The sequence below is a fragment of the Herpailurus yagouaroundi genome, unplaced genomic scaffold (assembly GCF_014898765.1).
Source record: "Herpailurus yagouaroundi ecotype Mexico unplaced genomic scaffold, PumYag 321, whole genome shotgun sequence".
Taxonomy (NCBI): domain Eukaryota; kingdom Metazoa; phylum Chordata; class Mammalia; order Carnivora; family Felidae; genus Herpailurus; species Herpailurus yagouaroundi.
Genome location: NW_024412538.1, coordinates 108,284 through 121,188, shown reverse-complemented (window position 1 = coordinate 121,188; position 12,905 = coordinate 108,284). Strand labels below are relative to the sequence as shown.

At 45.0% G+C, this 12,905-nt stretch overlaps 2 protein-coding genes across 4 annotated transcripts in view; one reads left to right on the top strand and one right to left on the bottom strand.

The window, feature by feature from the left end:
- Nucleotides 1-8,939, bottom strand: part of SDHA (succinate dehydrogenase complex flavoprotein subunit A) — a 30,632-nt gene extending 21,693 nt beyond the window's left edge. Inside the window, exons 1-3 of one of the 2 annotated variants that reach the window (XM_040462418.1) lie at nucleotides 8,811-8,939; nucleotides 1,796-1,885; nucleotides 403-564 (exon numbers count right to left, since the gene is read on the bottom strand). In XM_040462418.1, coding sequence (XP_040318352.1) covers nucleotides 403-564; nucleotides 1,796-1,885; nucleotides 8,811-8,873 — 315 coding nt within the window. In that variant the 5' untranslated portion in view covers nucleotides 8,874-8,939. The remainder of the gene's footprint in view (nucleotides 1-402; nucleotides 565-1,795; nucleotides 1,886-8,810) is intronic. The other variant, XM_040462419.1, reaches the window with a different exon arrangement.
- Nucleotides 8,940-8,949: 10 nt separating this feature from the next.
- Nucleotides 8,950-12,905, top strand: part of CCDC127 (coiled-coil domain containing 127) — an 11,349-nt gene continuing 7,393 nt past the window's right edge. Inside the window, exons 1-2 of one of the 2 annotated variants that reach the window (XM_040462421.1) lie at nucleotides 8,950-9,071; nucleotides 10,820-10,950. In XM_040462421.1, coding sequence (XP_040318355.1) covers nucleotides 10,830-10,950 — 121 coding nt within the window. In that variant the 5' untranslated portion in view covers nucleotides 8,950-9,071; nucleotides 10,820-10,829. Of the gene's footprint in view, nucleotides 9,139-10,819; nucleotides 10,951-12,905 lie in introns of both variants that reach the window. The other variant, XM_040462422.1, reaches the window with a different exon arrangement.

The window sequence follows — 12,905 nt, the reverse complement described above, 5'->3', positions numbered from 1 at the left end:
TCCTGCACATTCATGCCACCAGCAAAGCTCATCGTCATCATACTTAACGAGGCCCACGCCAAGGATGCAGCAGGGCCAAGAGAATCAGTCCAGAGACAGGCTCATTTTCGATTGGGAAAGTACAGTGAAGACAAACTATGATGGGGGCCAGAGGATTAGGTGGGTGCTCAGAGAAGACCTGAGTGTCACTGGAGCAGCAGAGCGATAAGAAGCCCTAGGAGTGACTCTGGCAGTGGGGGTGGAGGCAGTGTGGGAACACACTCCCAAGGCGAGTAAGCCAGGTGGGTGCAAGGAGCAGAAAGAGACAGGAACATGGCTGGTGTGCAGTGAGAAGGCCTGTGGCAGAAGACTGAGCACTGCTGTGCAGGCGCCAAAACCATTAAGGGGGCCCCTTTCTCTTACCTGGGCTGCAACGGTGTGTGATCTCGTAGGAAAGAGTTTTGTGACGCAGGCCGTGTTAAACCCTGCCTCGGAAAGGCCAAACGCAGCTCGCAAGCCTGCCCCTCCAGCGCCTACCACCACCGCGTCAAATTCATGGTCCACTACCGGGTATTGCGTAGAAATCTGGAAAGGAACAATTCACCTGTCAACCACCCATTTACCTATGCCACACATTGGGACGGTGGGTGCAGTGCAAGAGCTCAGACAAAATGGAAGAAGCGATGAAAGAGCAACCACAGCAGAGGGGCCTCCACCCTGTGCCAGGACCCAGAGTGTGTGGCTGGCACACCCCACACCGACAGGACCGAAACACAGACCCGACGAAGAGGGAGCACGCATCCTAGCACCTGGGACACCCACCATGAAGTGAAATGTTGAAAACAAGAGGTCCAGCCTCAAAGCAGGGAACCGTGGAAGCAAAGGAAAGCAACGACACAAATCAAAATATTAGTTCTAAATACGGCTTTCCTACTCCATTATCCTTTCTGTTCATCTTTTTCCGCTGACAGCCATATATTCATACACATGCTTGTGTGAATCTAAGCTCATAATGCAGTATATAGATCATGATTCTCCACCTGTGGTCAGCAAGTTTCTCAAGAAAAGGTTAATTTTTTTTTTAATGTTTATTTATTTCTTGAAGGAGAGAGAGACAGAGTGCAAGCAGGGGAGGGACAGAGAGAGAGAGGGAGACACAGAATCGAAAGCTGTCAGCACAGAGCCTGATGCGGGGCTCCAACTCCCAAACCGCGAGATCATGAACTGAGCTGAAGTCGGATGCTTAACTGACTGAGCCGCCCAGGTGCCCCAGTATGTTGTTTTAATTAGGTAGGCACATTCCGATTCATCTGGGCAACTGCCTCAGCACTGAGGACCACCCCCCGGTTTCAGGACCATGTTTGTGTTGGACTGAGAAGGTGCCAACTAGTATTCAGTAACTATTGTGAGCTTGTGAGAAAAGAATTTGTAAACAAATTTTAGTGCCTTCAGCAGAGGACAGAACAGACCCAGTAAACACCAAGAGCCTACACACAAGTGGCTTCAGGGTCCTATGTCATCTGTCACAATGAATAATGTTCAGTGGTCACTGGTATTTTATTATTTTGCTGCTTTAAATTTTAATCTGGTTTATAGATACTTAAGAACCATAAGCAAAAAATGTTAGTAACTATGCTTACATTTGTACTACAGTTAAGTGCTATACACTAAAAATAATTAGAGCATTATTGGAACCAGAATGTTTTCCTTTAAATAAGACCTGTGTATTACTCCAATATATTGAAGACTGGCATAGATCATTATTCCTCTAAGACAAGCATATCATTTATAAGGGAACAAAAAGTTGTAAACTTACTGAATCTGAAACTTTAGCTGAAGACCTCTTATTCCCATCAATAGTGAAGTGAAAACCGCAGGTGCCTGCCTGCCATGTCGCGGGCCACTGCTGAGACAGAGATGGAGAGATGGAGAGCACTTAAGTGTCTTAGAAGAATAACAAATCATCAAAATTTCCCAAGTCATTAACCTTTTTATGTATCCAGCTGCTCCTTCACCTAGACAGCTCACCTGGGGTCCTCTACTTAACCCTGAAGGGTAGAGGCGGACTAAGGACCCAGGGCAGGCCCAAGTGGCAAGGAGTTGGCACTCCGAGAAAAGCTCTTCTGGATGAAGCTTGTCTCCAAGCAGGACACTCACAGACTCAGCAGGAAATGAAAAGGACACAATGTCACGTTCATTTCTTAATTTATGGTTTTTAGTGGACAATGGGAAACCCATCTATTTTGTGAAAGTGGTAGTTTACAATGAAGCACTTTTACTGGATCCATCACGACCCTCTTCACACTATAGCACCACACGTCTGCAAGGTTTTGTGGTTCACTGGAAAAGGCCTGGGATGGTGTATTGGGAGATCCATCTTCTACAAGAAGCTCTACTGCTTATCCTGACACTGGGTACCAGTGGGACCAACCCTTCACTGTGAATGTGAAGACTCCAGGCCTGGAGATGCTCCTGCTTCACCACTCTCCACACCTGCGTTGGGCTGTAGCCACATCCCCTCTCCTCTGTCATACTCCAGGGTGCTGTTCCCTGTCTGAACACTTGTCCCTGGCCATTCCCTGGCTAATCTCTACAACTCTCCAAGTTTTGGCTTAAATGTTCCACCCTATGAACATTTACTCAAGAAAATTGGTATTAATGAAGTCACAGCCCAGCCTGAGAGGCCATCTTCTTTATATGAAAACCAACTTATAAGGCATGTCTTTCTGTTCTATGACTGCATTTTAGAGGGCTACTGATAAAATGAAGTCTTAGCAATTTCATGAACAGTTTTAGGAATTAAGTATGTTTAACAATGACAAAGGGGATATGAGAGATGTCTTCGAGTATTCTGCAGTTTGGAAGAGATGCTATTTATTCTGTGGGGTAAAAAAATTATTCTGTAGGACAAACAAGTGGAGAATTCAGGGAGGAGAATTTGGCAAAATACAAAATGAACTCTGAGTGGTTTTGAACAGAAGGACTTTCTTTGAAGATTAATGGCCTCAGGCCAGGCTGGAGGGCTTGGCCGCTTGCAAATGGAGCAAATGGAGCAGGTGGCTCCAACCTCTAGACTTTCTTTAGCATTTAGGGGCACCTGAGTGGCTCAGTCAGTTAAGCAACTGACTCTTGGTTTTGGCTCAGGTCATGATCTCACAGTTCATGAGTTCTAGGCCTGCATCTGGGCTCTGTGCTGACAGTGCAGAGCCTGCTTGGGATGCTCACTCTCTCCCTCTCTCTCTCTGCCCCTCCCCACCTCTCTCTCTCTCTCTCTCTCTCAAGAATAACTTAAAAATATTTTTTTAGACTTTCTTAAGCACTGAGACCAAATGATGCCTGCCACAAATAGTTGACTTTATGCTAACAGTTCCAATTACAAAGAAGTTTCTTGAATTTCTAAGTAGATCTGAACTGATAAATGCAATATTCTTGAATTCTCCAATTTCAACTTTAAGTATGTATGTATTTTTTAATGTTTATTTATTTTTGAGAAAGAGAGAGCACAAGCCAGGGAGGGGCAGAGAGAGAGGGAGACACAGAATCTGAAGCAGACTCCAGGCTCTTAGCTGTCAGCACAGAACCCAACACAGGGTTCGAACTCATGGACCACAAGACATGATGTGGGGCTAAAGTCAGATGCTTAACTGACTAAGCCACCCAAGCGCCCCTAAGTACTTTTGTTTTTATTGACATAAGTCAACTTTTTGTCCAGTAAACGAATTTAAAAACTTAAAAAGAATATTCTTCTGCTTTAGTATAATTTTTAAATGGTAAAAATCACATCTTAACAAAGAACCAAGTCAGCAAAATACAAATGTTCATGAAATTTTAATAAAGTACAAGATAAAGGTAATAGTTCCAAAAAAGAACAATACATTTTACAATACCAAATTGAAATCAAAATAGAAACAGAGAGCCTGTCCCAGCCCCACCACCAACCAAGTGGGAAGGCAAGCCAAGAACACCACACACTGTCCCACCTCATCTCCCTCAGAGTGACCTACTGGCTCCACAGCACATCTCTGAGTAATGAAGAAAACTTGAAATTGTTTGGGAATTCCAACAATCCAAATGGCCACGTGCACAATTATAAAGTTGTGATGACAGTACATGGAGAGATTGATCCTATTACAGGAATAGTTATGAAAGTGACTGACCTCAAAGAGTATATGGAGGAGGCAATTATGGAGCCCCTTGATCATAAGAATCTGCATTTGAACATTCCGTACTTTGCAGATGTTGTAAGCATGACAGAAAAAGTAGCTGTATATATTTGGGAAAACCTCCAGAAATTTCTTCCTCTGGGAGTTCTTTTTAAAAGTATATGGGGGTGTCTGGGTGGCTCAGTCAGATAAGCATCTGACTTCGGCTCAGGTCATGATATCATGGTTCATGGGTTCAAGCCCTGCATCAGGCTCTGTGCTGACAGCTCAGAGCCTGGAGCCTGCTTAGGATTCTGTGCCTCCCTCTCTCTCTGTCCCTCCCCCGTTCGCACTGGATCTGTCTCTCAAAAATAAAACAAACATTAAAAATAAGATTAAAAAAAAAGTATATTAAATTGACAATAATATTGTGGTCTATAAAGGAAGATAGCTTTTAGGGGTTCATACTGCAGAAAGATTAATTTCTTTCCATATTTGAAAAAAAGGTCTTTATCTCCCTGGACTGTTAAGAAGTCATCACATAATTGTTACACCTCCAATTGTGCTCTGGAGTGCCTGATTTATTGAAATCATTGTGTGTAAGACCCATTGTGAATTCTAAATGATTTTAAAATCAAACTTGTAAAACAACCTAAGTACCATTTAGAGTCTTTTATCTATAGATTAAAAATCCCTTCATTTTCAGTAAAATGTTGTGATGTGGAATAGAAAGGTAAAACAAATGAATTTTTGTTTTTCCATTAGCTCGTATTTAGTATTCATCTTTTTTCTTGGTATAATACGAATGGTCAAAAATGTTTTTAAGACTTATAGTAGGTGAAACTGAAAAAAAAAACAAAACCAAAAACAGGACCACACAATCCAGAAACACAGATGACAGACACTTCTTCCTTAATTACATCTTGGGTGTGCTAAAGGCACATGTTTATTCAGTGAAAGTGAGACACATAAATCCCCACAAGCGATTCGTTGTAGGTGGATGTATGAGGATTGATGGAAATAGTGCTTTGGTGCACGTGCAGTTTTGCATAACTTGTTAAAGTATGAAATGCTAATGAGGAACAGCACATTCATTGAACATTTGTTGGAATATGAGTAAACTATTTATTATGTATATTTGTCTATGTTTCCAGATTTTATGGCCACCTGAACAATTTTAATTCAGAAAACTGAAGAATAATCACATATTAAATCCTATAAAAATAATCAACATGAAAAGGACATATTATACTGTAAAGCGTCTTTTATATAGTTTTTCCTAATCGATCCCATTTTTGTTCTGATCATTAAACTTACCTGCTTAAGTTGAACTGTAAAAAAGTAAAATAGTAACAGTGAGATTCCCTAAGTATTTATTTCTTCTTTCTAGGATGTTCACGTTAAATAAAGATAGACACACACGGCCATCTCAAACACTGGCAGCTGTTAAAATGAAATCTTTAACAAATTATCATACTATCTCCCTGTGGAAAATAGAATACTAGCTTTTTATCTAAATCGGATTTGAGGAGCAATTTTAGAATCTGGAGAGCCCAAAATTAACCCAATTTGTCTATAAATAAAACTATTTAACATTTTTTGAAGTAAAACTATCAAACATTTTCCAACAGGGAAACGTAAGGAAGCGTGAGGAAATCTGCCTTGGAGGCAGAATTAAAAGAAACAGAGCTTTTAATGACATGAAAGCACAAGTGAATGACTTAAATGGTAAAAGGGAGAAAACTGAAGAGAAGGGCAGAGATATTGAAACCCTTAATCTAGCGAAGTACGGGTCCCCATCTGATAGCATTCACCTATGAATTGCAGACAAGAAACTATTTGTAAGTACAATCTGTATAATAAGAAAAGCAGCCCATAAAGGCTCTGAAAGTGCCTTGGAAGGCCATGGGAAGAACTGAGGACGGGGGAAGATGGTTTAAGCGAACTGAGTCCTCATTCAGAGCCACAAGTCAAAGTCCAAAATGGATGAACATAAGCCTGCACATTAGCTAGAGACATGGAGGTAAACACCAGCGGCCAATAACAGAAACAATTCAGAAGTGATTTCACTGGGGAACGGGTCTGAGGTTAGGAGAGGGTCTCAATCCTTTTCATTTATAAAGCCTCTGTATTCCTTGACTTTTTTTTTTTTTATAACTATGTGTAATTATTTTCATTAGAAGTTTAAAGGTTTTTAAAACAGGGATGCTTAGAATACAATTCACAAGATTATGGAGCACAGGCTGTAGGTGTAGGTCCTGGCTAGAATGATCACCACACCAGGGCGTCACAGGCTACCTCCCAGAACCCTCATGAAAGAGAAATGGAGTCTATCCAGGGTCTGAACTCTGGTCTGCCTGGCTGGCACCAGATTCAGTACATTCCCTCTAGGTAAGGAGCCTTAGGAAAAATCTCTGGGACTCCAAAATAAGATGCATATCCAGGTTACATATCAAAACCAAGCCACAATTTTTCCAGTGAACCAGGAAAAACATCCCACAGAATGCAGAAATGAATGCCACAGCGGTATAATTACCCCAAAAAAGGAAAACAAAAAAGGCTACCACAATGGCCTAAATAATGTAATTCTAGATACATCATTAAACCAAATTCAAAACAATACATTCAAAGAAAAGAAACTGACTTACTCTAGAACAGTACTTTGGATATCCATGTTAAAGAATTTGAAAAATCTCATCTGAAGCAATTAACCAGCAACTATTTAAGGACCTTGCTTTTACTTTTCCTTTCAATACACCAGAACAGTCTGCAAATTATGTCAGTGCATTAAGATAACTAAAAATGAAACCAACGCAAAATAGGTTTGATGATTTTGCAACTTGAAAGCAGCTGTAAATATAAACTTCCTTGGAAACACCAGAGAATTGAACAAAATGAAATCAAGAAAAATTCTCTGTGGACTTTATTCAAATTACCCTCATCATCTACTCTCCGTGCACATTTCTCAGTTGGTGATCATACATTTCGTTGTTGTTGTTCTAAGTTGATGCTTTTGTTTTTGCCAATCTTAAATTCCACTACATATATTGCTTGGGGGCAGAATTAATTTCCACAGGAAAAGCTATCTTCATCAAGATAAAAAGAAGGGTAAATGCTGGCAGCTAATAGTTGATTCAACCAAGATAACTTCCAATCAAGCCAATACAAAAGTACAGGTTTACACACTCTGACCAGTGGTGCTCAGAATCTTATTCTCACTTGCAGCTAGGAGCTCAGAGCTAGAATTCTAGTCCAGTTTACATAAAGGACAACAAGGTCATAAACAAAGGGCAGGCAGGTGGTCAAGGGAGTTCCACAGACTGGAGGGGTCTTAGTCTGCACAAGAACGCTGGGGTGACCGAGGACACACATGTTTAGCTCTTCTCCCAGCACCACCAGTTACTGGTCACTGCACTTAACAAGCAGGAGGCACTAAGAAGTCTGCTCACGTTTGCCGAAGAATACCCCACTGCCCATCCAGCTTGTGGACTTAGAGCCCAAGATGGGTGGGGCGTGGAGAGTGGGGACCTCTGCTCAGGAAGCATCAACCACAGCAGCACGAGAAAGCATTGAAAACGTTCTCTGGCATTGGCAGGATGGCGGAGTTAACCTTCTCACATTTAACTTAATTTTTAGTATCTGTATTTCAAAATGGAGAAAATTGCAGGTATAATTACAGGCATAATCCAGTCAATACTGTTGAATGCCTCGGTTCCCGCTGGGATTTTCACTCTGTAATTACATTACTAAGTAGGTGGGCAGGCGGATCATATAAAAGAACCCAAACAACAACCCCTCCAAGTTTAGTGTGCTGAAATAAAACCTGAAAAGGTAGATCCTGAAGACGTAACTGTAAGGAGTACATGTGACACAATCCGGTAAGCAAGGGCTCCAGAAGGCACAACCCTGACTGTCATCCACGACTGACCGGAGTCCGGGCAGACAACGCACGGGAAATCAGACTTCCCGGCGCCGTCGCCCGAACGTGGTCTGCGGTAAGAGTGCTGACGTTCTTCGCCTGGTTTTCTAATGTGCGCAAAAGGCCACCACACAAAACCCAAAATGAAGGTGCAAAAGTTGCCAGATCCCGGTGTGAAACACGGGTCTTCGCTTTCCCCGAAGAAGCGCGGTTTTGCAAACAGTTGCCAGGCAAGCGCCAGCGCCGGTGTCAGACGTGCCTCCCACCTACCCTGCCTGGGGCGGGAGGCCGAGCCCGGCCGGGTCCTCGGGGCTGCTGGCACCCGACGGACCGTCCCCAGGGCGATCGGCACAGCGCCCGGCCGGCGCGCGCCTGCGGTTGCCGGCCCGCCTCCGCCGGAGACCTAAGGGCGCTTTTGGATTCAGAGGCCCGGGGCACCCACGGGCCGCCACCTGTCAGGGTGACCTCGGGCAAACACGCCTCCCCACGCGCCCAAGGCTGGGGCGGGGGCGACCTTAGTACTCTGGGGAAGGGTCCCCGGGGACGGCAAGCGGGGTCATGACCTTCACCAGAACGCGACTCGCTGGCTTCAGGAGTCCCGCGGCCCTCCGGGTCGGCCCCACGGCGGACTCCTCACCGCATCCTCCCCCGGACCCTCGCGACCCCGTCCCGGTCCGGCGCCGGGGGGACTCGGCGTCCGCTCCACCCCGTGGGAAGTCCTGCCCCTCCTCGGCTCCCCGCGCCCTGCCCTCCCCACGGCGCCGACTCACCGCCCTAGTCAGTGCCAGGCGCCGGGCGCCCAGCAGCCGCGACACCACCCGGACCCCCGACATGTCTGCCTTACACGGTGCTGTCCCACCAACCCCCGCGCCAGACTGCGCCTGCGCACCTAGTAGCGCCCAGCCCGGACGAGGGGACACCGCGCCTGCGCACCACGCCGCGACCCCGGGGCGTGAGGGGGATTCGCGCCTGCGCACAGGATCAGACAGTGGCGCTAAACGGACCCGGGGCCCGGCGCTCCCCGCCCGGGGGTAGGTCGGAGGGCCTGGCCGTGATCGAAGCGGGACCAGGCCCTGGGCTGCATTTGGGAGAGGCTGGGTGAGGTCGGGGGTTCCGGGAGTAGGTTGCGGTTCCGGGGGTAGGCCGGGGGCCTGAGGGGAGATCGGGGGTTCCGGGGGTAGGCCGGGGGCCTGAGAGGAGGTCTGGGATTCCGGGGGTAGGCCGGGGGCCTGAGGGGAGTTCGGGGTTGCTGGGGTAGATTGAGGTTCCAGGATTAGGCCGGGGGCCTGAGGGGAGGTCAGGGGGGCCGGGAGTAGGTTGGGGATCAGGGGTGTCGGGTGTTCCGGAGGTAGCTCCGGAGGGTGGCCAGGGGTAGATTGCGGATCAGGGGTTCCGGGGGGCAGGTCAGGAGGGCGGGGGTGGCGCTGGGGTCGGAGTAAGTCAGGGCGCTAGGCTGTGTTCAGGGATTCCGGAGATAGTGTTCCCGGGCGCGGTCGACTCGGGGCGGGGGGCTCCAGCGGTGGAGAGGGCAGCTCCCGAGGTTTAAGTGTCTTCGCCAAGTCGCCTGATTTCGCTTCAGATTTAGGAAGTGTTTTTAATTTTCGTGTGTGTTTATGTAAGTTACCTGAAATCTTTTGTGGAAGGAAGTGGCATGGGAAATCAATAGTTTTAGTCGTTTAGTCGTTATCCTGCTTTTCGTTTTGTATTATGAGGATCTTTTTCGTGCACAAGTTTGTGCAATATAATTTCGGATTATTTTACTAAGTTTACAATGATCCATTCCCATTTTATTGACACTTAGGTTGTTTCCAAGTCTTTGCTAGTACTAAATAAGACCATAAAGAATACAATTGTGTATAACCCTTTGTCTTTATTTAGGATTCGGCTGCTTTTACTAGGATTGTATGTTTCCTCAGGCCCTATGCCCCCCGCCCACCAAGTGGACTTTACTGGCTTGAAGGAAATGAACACTGTCCTTCCCAGCCCTACTTTGAGAGTTTTGCAGTTTAGTACTTTCAGATAACTCGTTTTTTGTTGTATAGTTACCACAAACTCCTTAACATAATTTTTTTGGCATTTCTTTATTACCAGTTAGAATTCTTTATTTTTAGATGTTAAGTATTTATTGAAAACCCCATTAAAATCTTTCGAAATTGAATTAGATTCCTTTTTTCCTATGTTTGCTTTATTTCTTTTGTGATCAGTGTGTATTATTTGTGGCCATCACATAGAGATAAGCTGAAAGTCTCATTGCTCTATTTTGTGAAAATGTCCAACCTCCTGTGGATACTTAGTAAATTGGTACATTTCATACTAACATTCGACCCCAGGCTAGTTACTGAGACACAGCATGAGCTCTAAGCAGAAGCGTCTAATTGTGGTGTTTGTGGGGAGGCAGGAGAGCCTTCCTAGCCTGTTCCCATCTCCCCAACACACCGCTGACTGGACCTCTCAATGTCATTCATTTCCTGAAGCAGCCAGTGTTTTCACACCTTCCTATTGATACGTCTTTGTGTACAACCGTACTCTAAAGCTTGTTTATGTTAGAGACCTTATCTCTTTCTCCTTCTACTTCACTTATTTGAGACGTGTCTTTGCCCCCACTATATCCTGGGGAGTTGCTATTGTCTGAGGCCTTGTTTTTTTCTTCTTTTAATCCTGTAAGACTCAGTGCTATGTGGCTGGCTCATAGGTAGAATTGAGCCAAGAGGATGACACGATTGTGCCAGATGTATTTTATTCCTTTCATGTGATTAATGATTTTATTATTTACTTCAAGGTATATCTCCATGAATAATTTAAATGACCCTCCAAATTGGAATATCCGGCCTAATTCCAGGGCTGATGGGGGTGATGGAAGCAGATGGAATTATGCCTTGTTGGTTCCAATGCTGGGATTGGCTGCTTTTCGTAAGTCATGGTTTTCCTAACGTTTGCATTTTGGGGACTGAAAGTGTGGAGCCCAAAGACTTTGGCCTTTGGGCACGGACAGATGCCAGTGTACATTCTAGTGTTATCCATACAGTGAGTCTTAAGCAAATTACTTAACCCCCTGAGCCTTGGTTTCCCTATCCATTGAAGCTAGCTAATCATAATTACCTCGATGCATTGTGAAGGCGAAATAAAACAAGATATTCAGAAGCATTGTGTGTGGGGTGAGTTTTAGTAACTGTTAGCTCCCATTTCAGACTTCACTGCTCTGAAGGGGGCTCTCTTGCTTCAGTTGCCCTCATAAGGACTGACAGGGAAGAATAAATAAAACAGGTATAAAAGAAAACCTTTTTGGTTGTCTTTAGAAAATCAGCCTTTGGGAGACTTTATCCATTAAACCTCTGCTCAGCCTTGGCCAGATTCTTTCTACTTTGAACTGACTTTGTACCACTTTGGGGAAATGACCAATTGCCAGTTATAAGTATTCCAGCCCTTAGCTTTTATTTTTCACTACAGTGATACATTTCCTGATGTTCAGGAATTGATTTTATATTTTGTCATATCCCACAGTTCTGGGTTGGCAGTTAAGAATATGAGAAACTGAGGGGCACCTGGGTGGCTCAGTTGGTTTAAGCATCCGACTTCGGCTCAGGTCATGATCTCACGACTCGTGAGTTCAAGCCCTGCATCCGGCTCTGTGCTGACAGCTCAGAGCCTGGAGCCTGCTTCAGATTCTGTGCCTCCCTCTCTCTCTGCCCCTCCCCTGCTTGCACTCTGTTTCTCTGTCTCCCAAGAATAAATAAATATTTAAAAAAAATTTTTTAATTAAAAGAGAATATGAGAAACTGAATAATTGAATGGAAGAAAAGTCCAAGCTGCCCTCTATTAGCAGTGATACTTTTTACGGAGTGTCTTTTTATGTGCCTGGATTTCTCAGGTCGAAGGGCTTACCATAGAGGAAGTGAAGGGTGAGGAGAGTAGCATTTATCAGTTGTTCACTTATCACCTGTAATGTTGACTGTGCCAGGAGGCTAATTAACGCCCATATTTGGCATTATAATTTCTAAACTATGTAATAATATGTTACTGGAGAACCTTTATAAGAATGCCAAGTTAAAAGTTTTCTCATATCATGTTACCTAAATAAGACAACCAAGAAGAAAAGGCACAGTATTCCATCAACCTTGTCAGGGACAAAAAGCAACATTTCAAAAGTCCGAGAAGGCAAGAACCTCAAAAGTAAAAGTTGTTATGAAAAACTATAAAAGCTAACGAGTCTGGAAAACAAAGGGAACGTGAGAGTCCCTCCAGGGCCTGTCCCAGCCTCAAAACTAATTAATCGTAGTTAGTCAGTGTAAGGTTAAGCCTTCCAATTCACTCACCCTAGCCACAGGCAACAGGTAGCGTTCCTGAGGGTTGGGAGTGCTTTGCAAGATGGCAGGCTTCTAAGTGGCAACACCCTTAGGGCTGGGTTTGGGTCTGCCCAGGCTCTGACCTAGAAGCTGGCACTGTGCAGAACACTGAATCATAAAAAGCATTTGCTCTTGTCAGCCTCCCTGAGAATCAACGGTTAGTTTTTTTAGAAAATGCCAAAATGGGGGCGCGTGTCTGGCTCATTCGGTCGGGTGTCCAACTTCAGCCCAGGTCATGATCTCGCAGTTTGTGGGTTCGAGCCCTGCATCGGGCTCGGTGTGGACAACTCAGAGCCTGCAGCCTGCTTTGGATTCTGTGTCCCTCTCTCTCTACCCCTCCCCCACTTGCATTCTGTCTCTCTGTCTCTCTCAAAAATAAGTAAACATTAAAAAACTTTTTTTTTTTTTTTCAACGTTTATTTATTTTTGGGACAGAGAGAGACAGAGCATGAGCGGGGGAGGAGCAGAGAGAGAGGGAGACACAGAATTGGAAACAGGCTCCGGGCTCTGAGCCATCAGCCC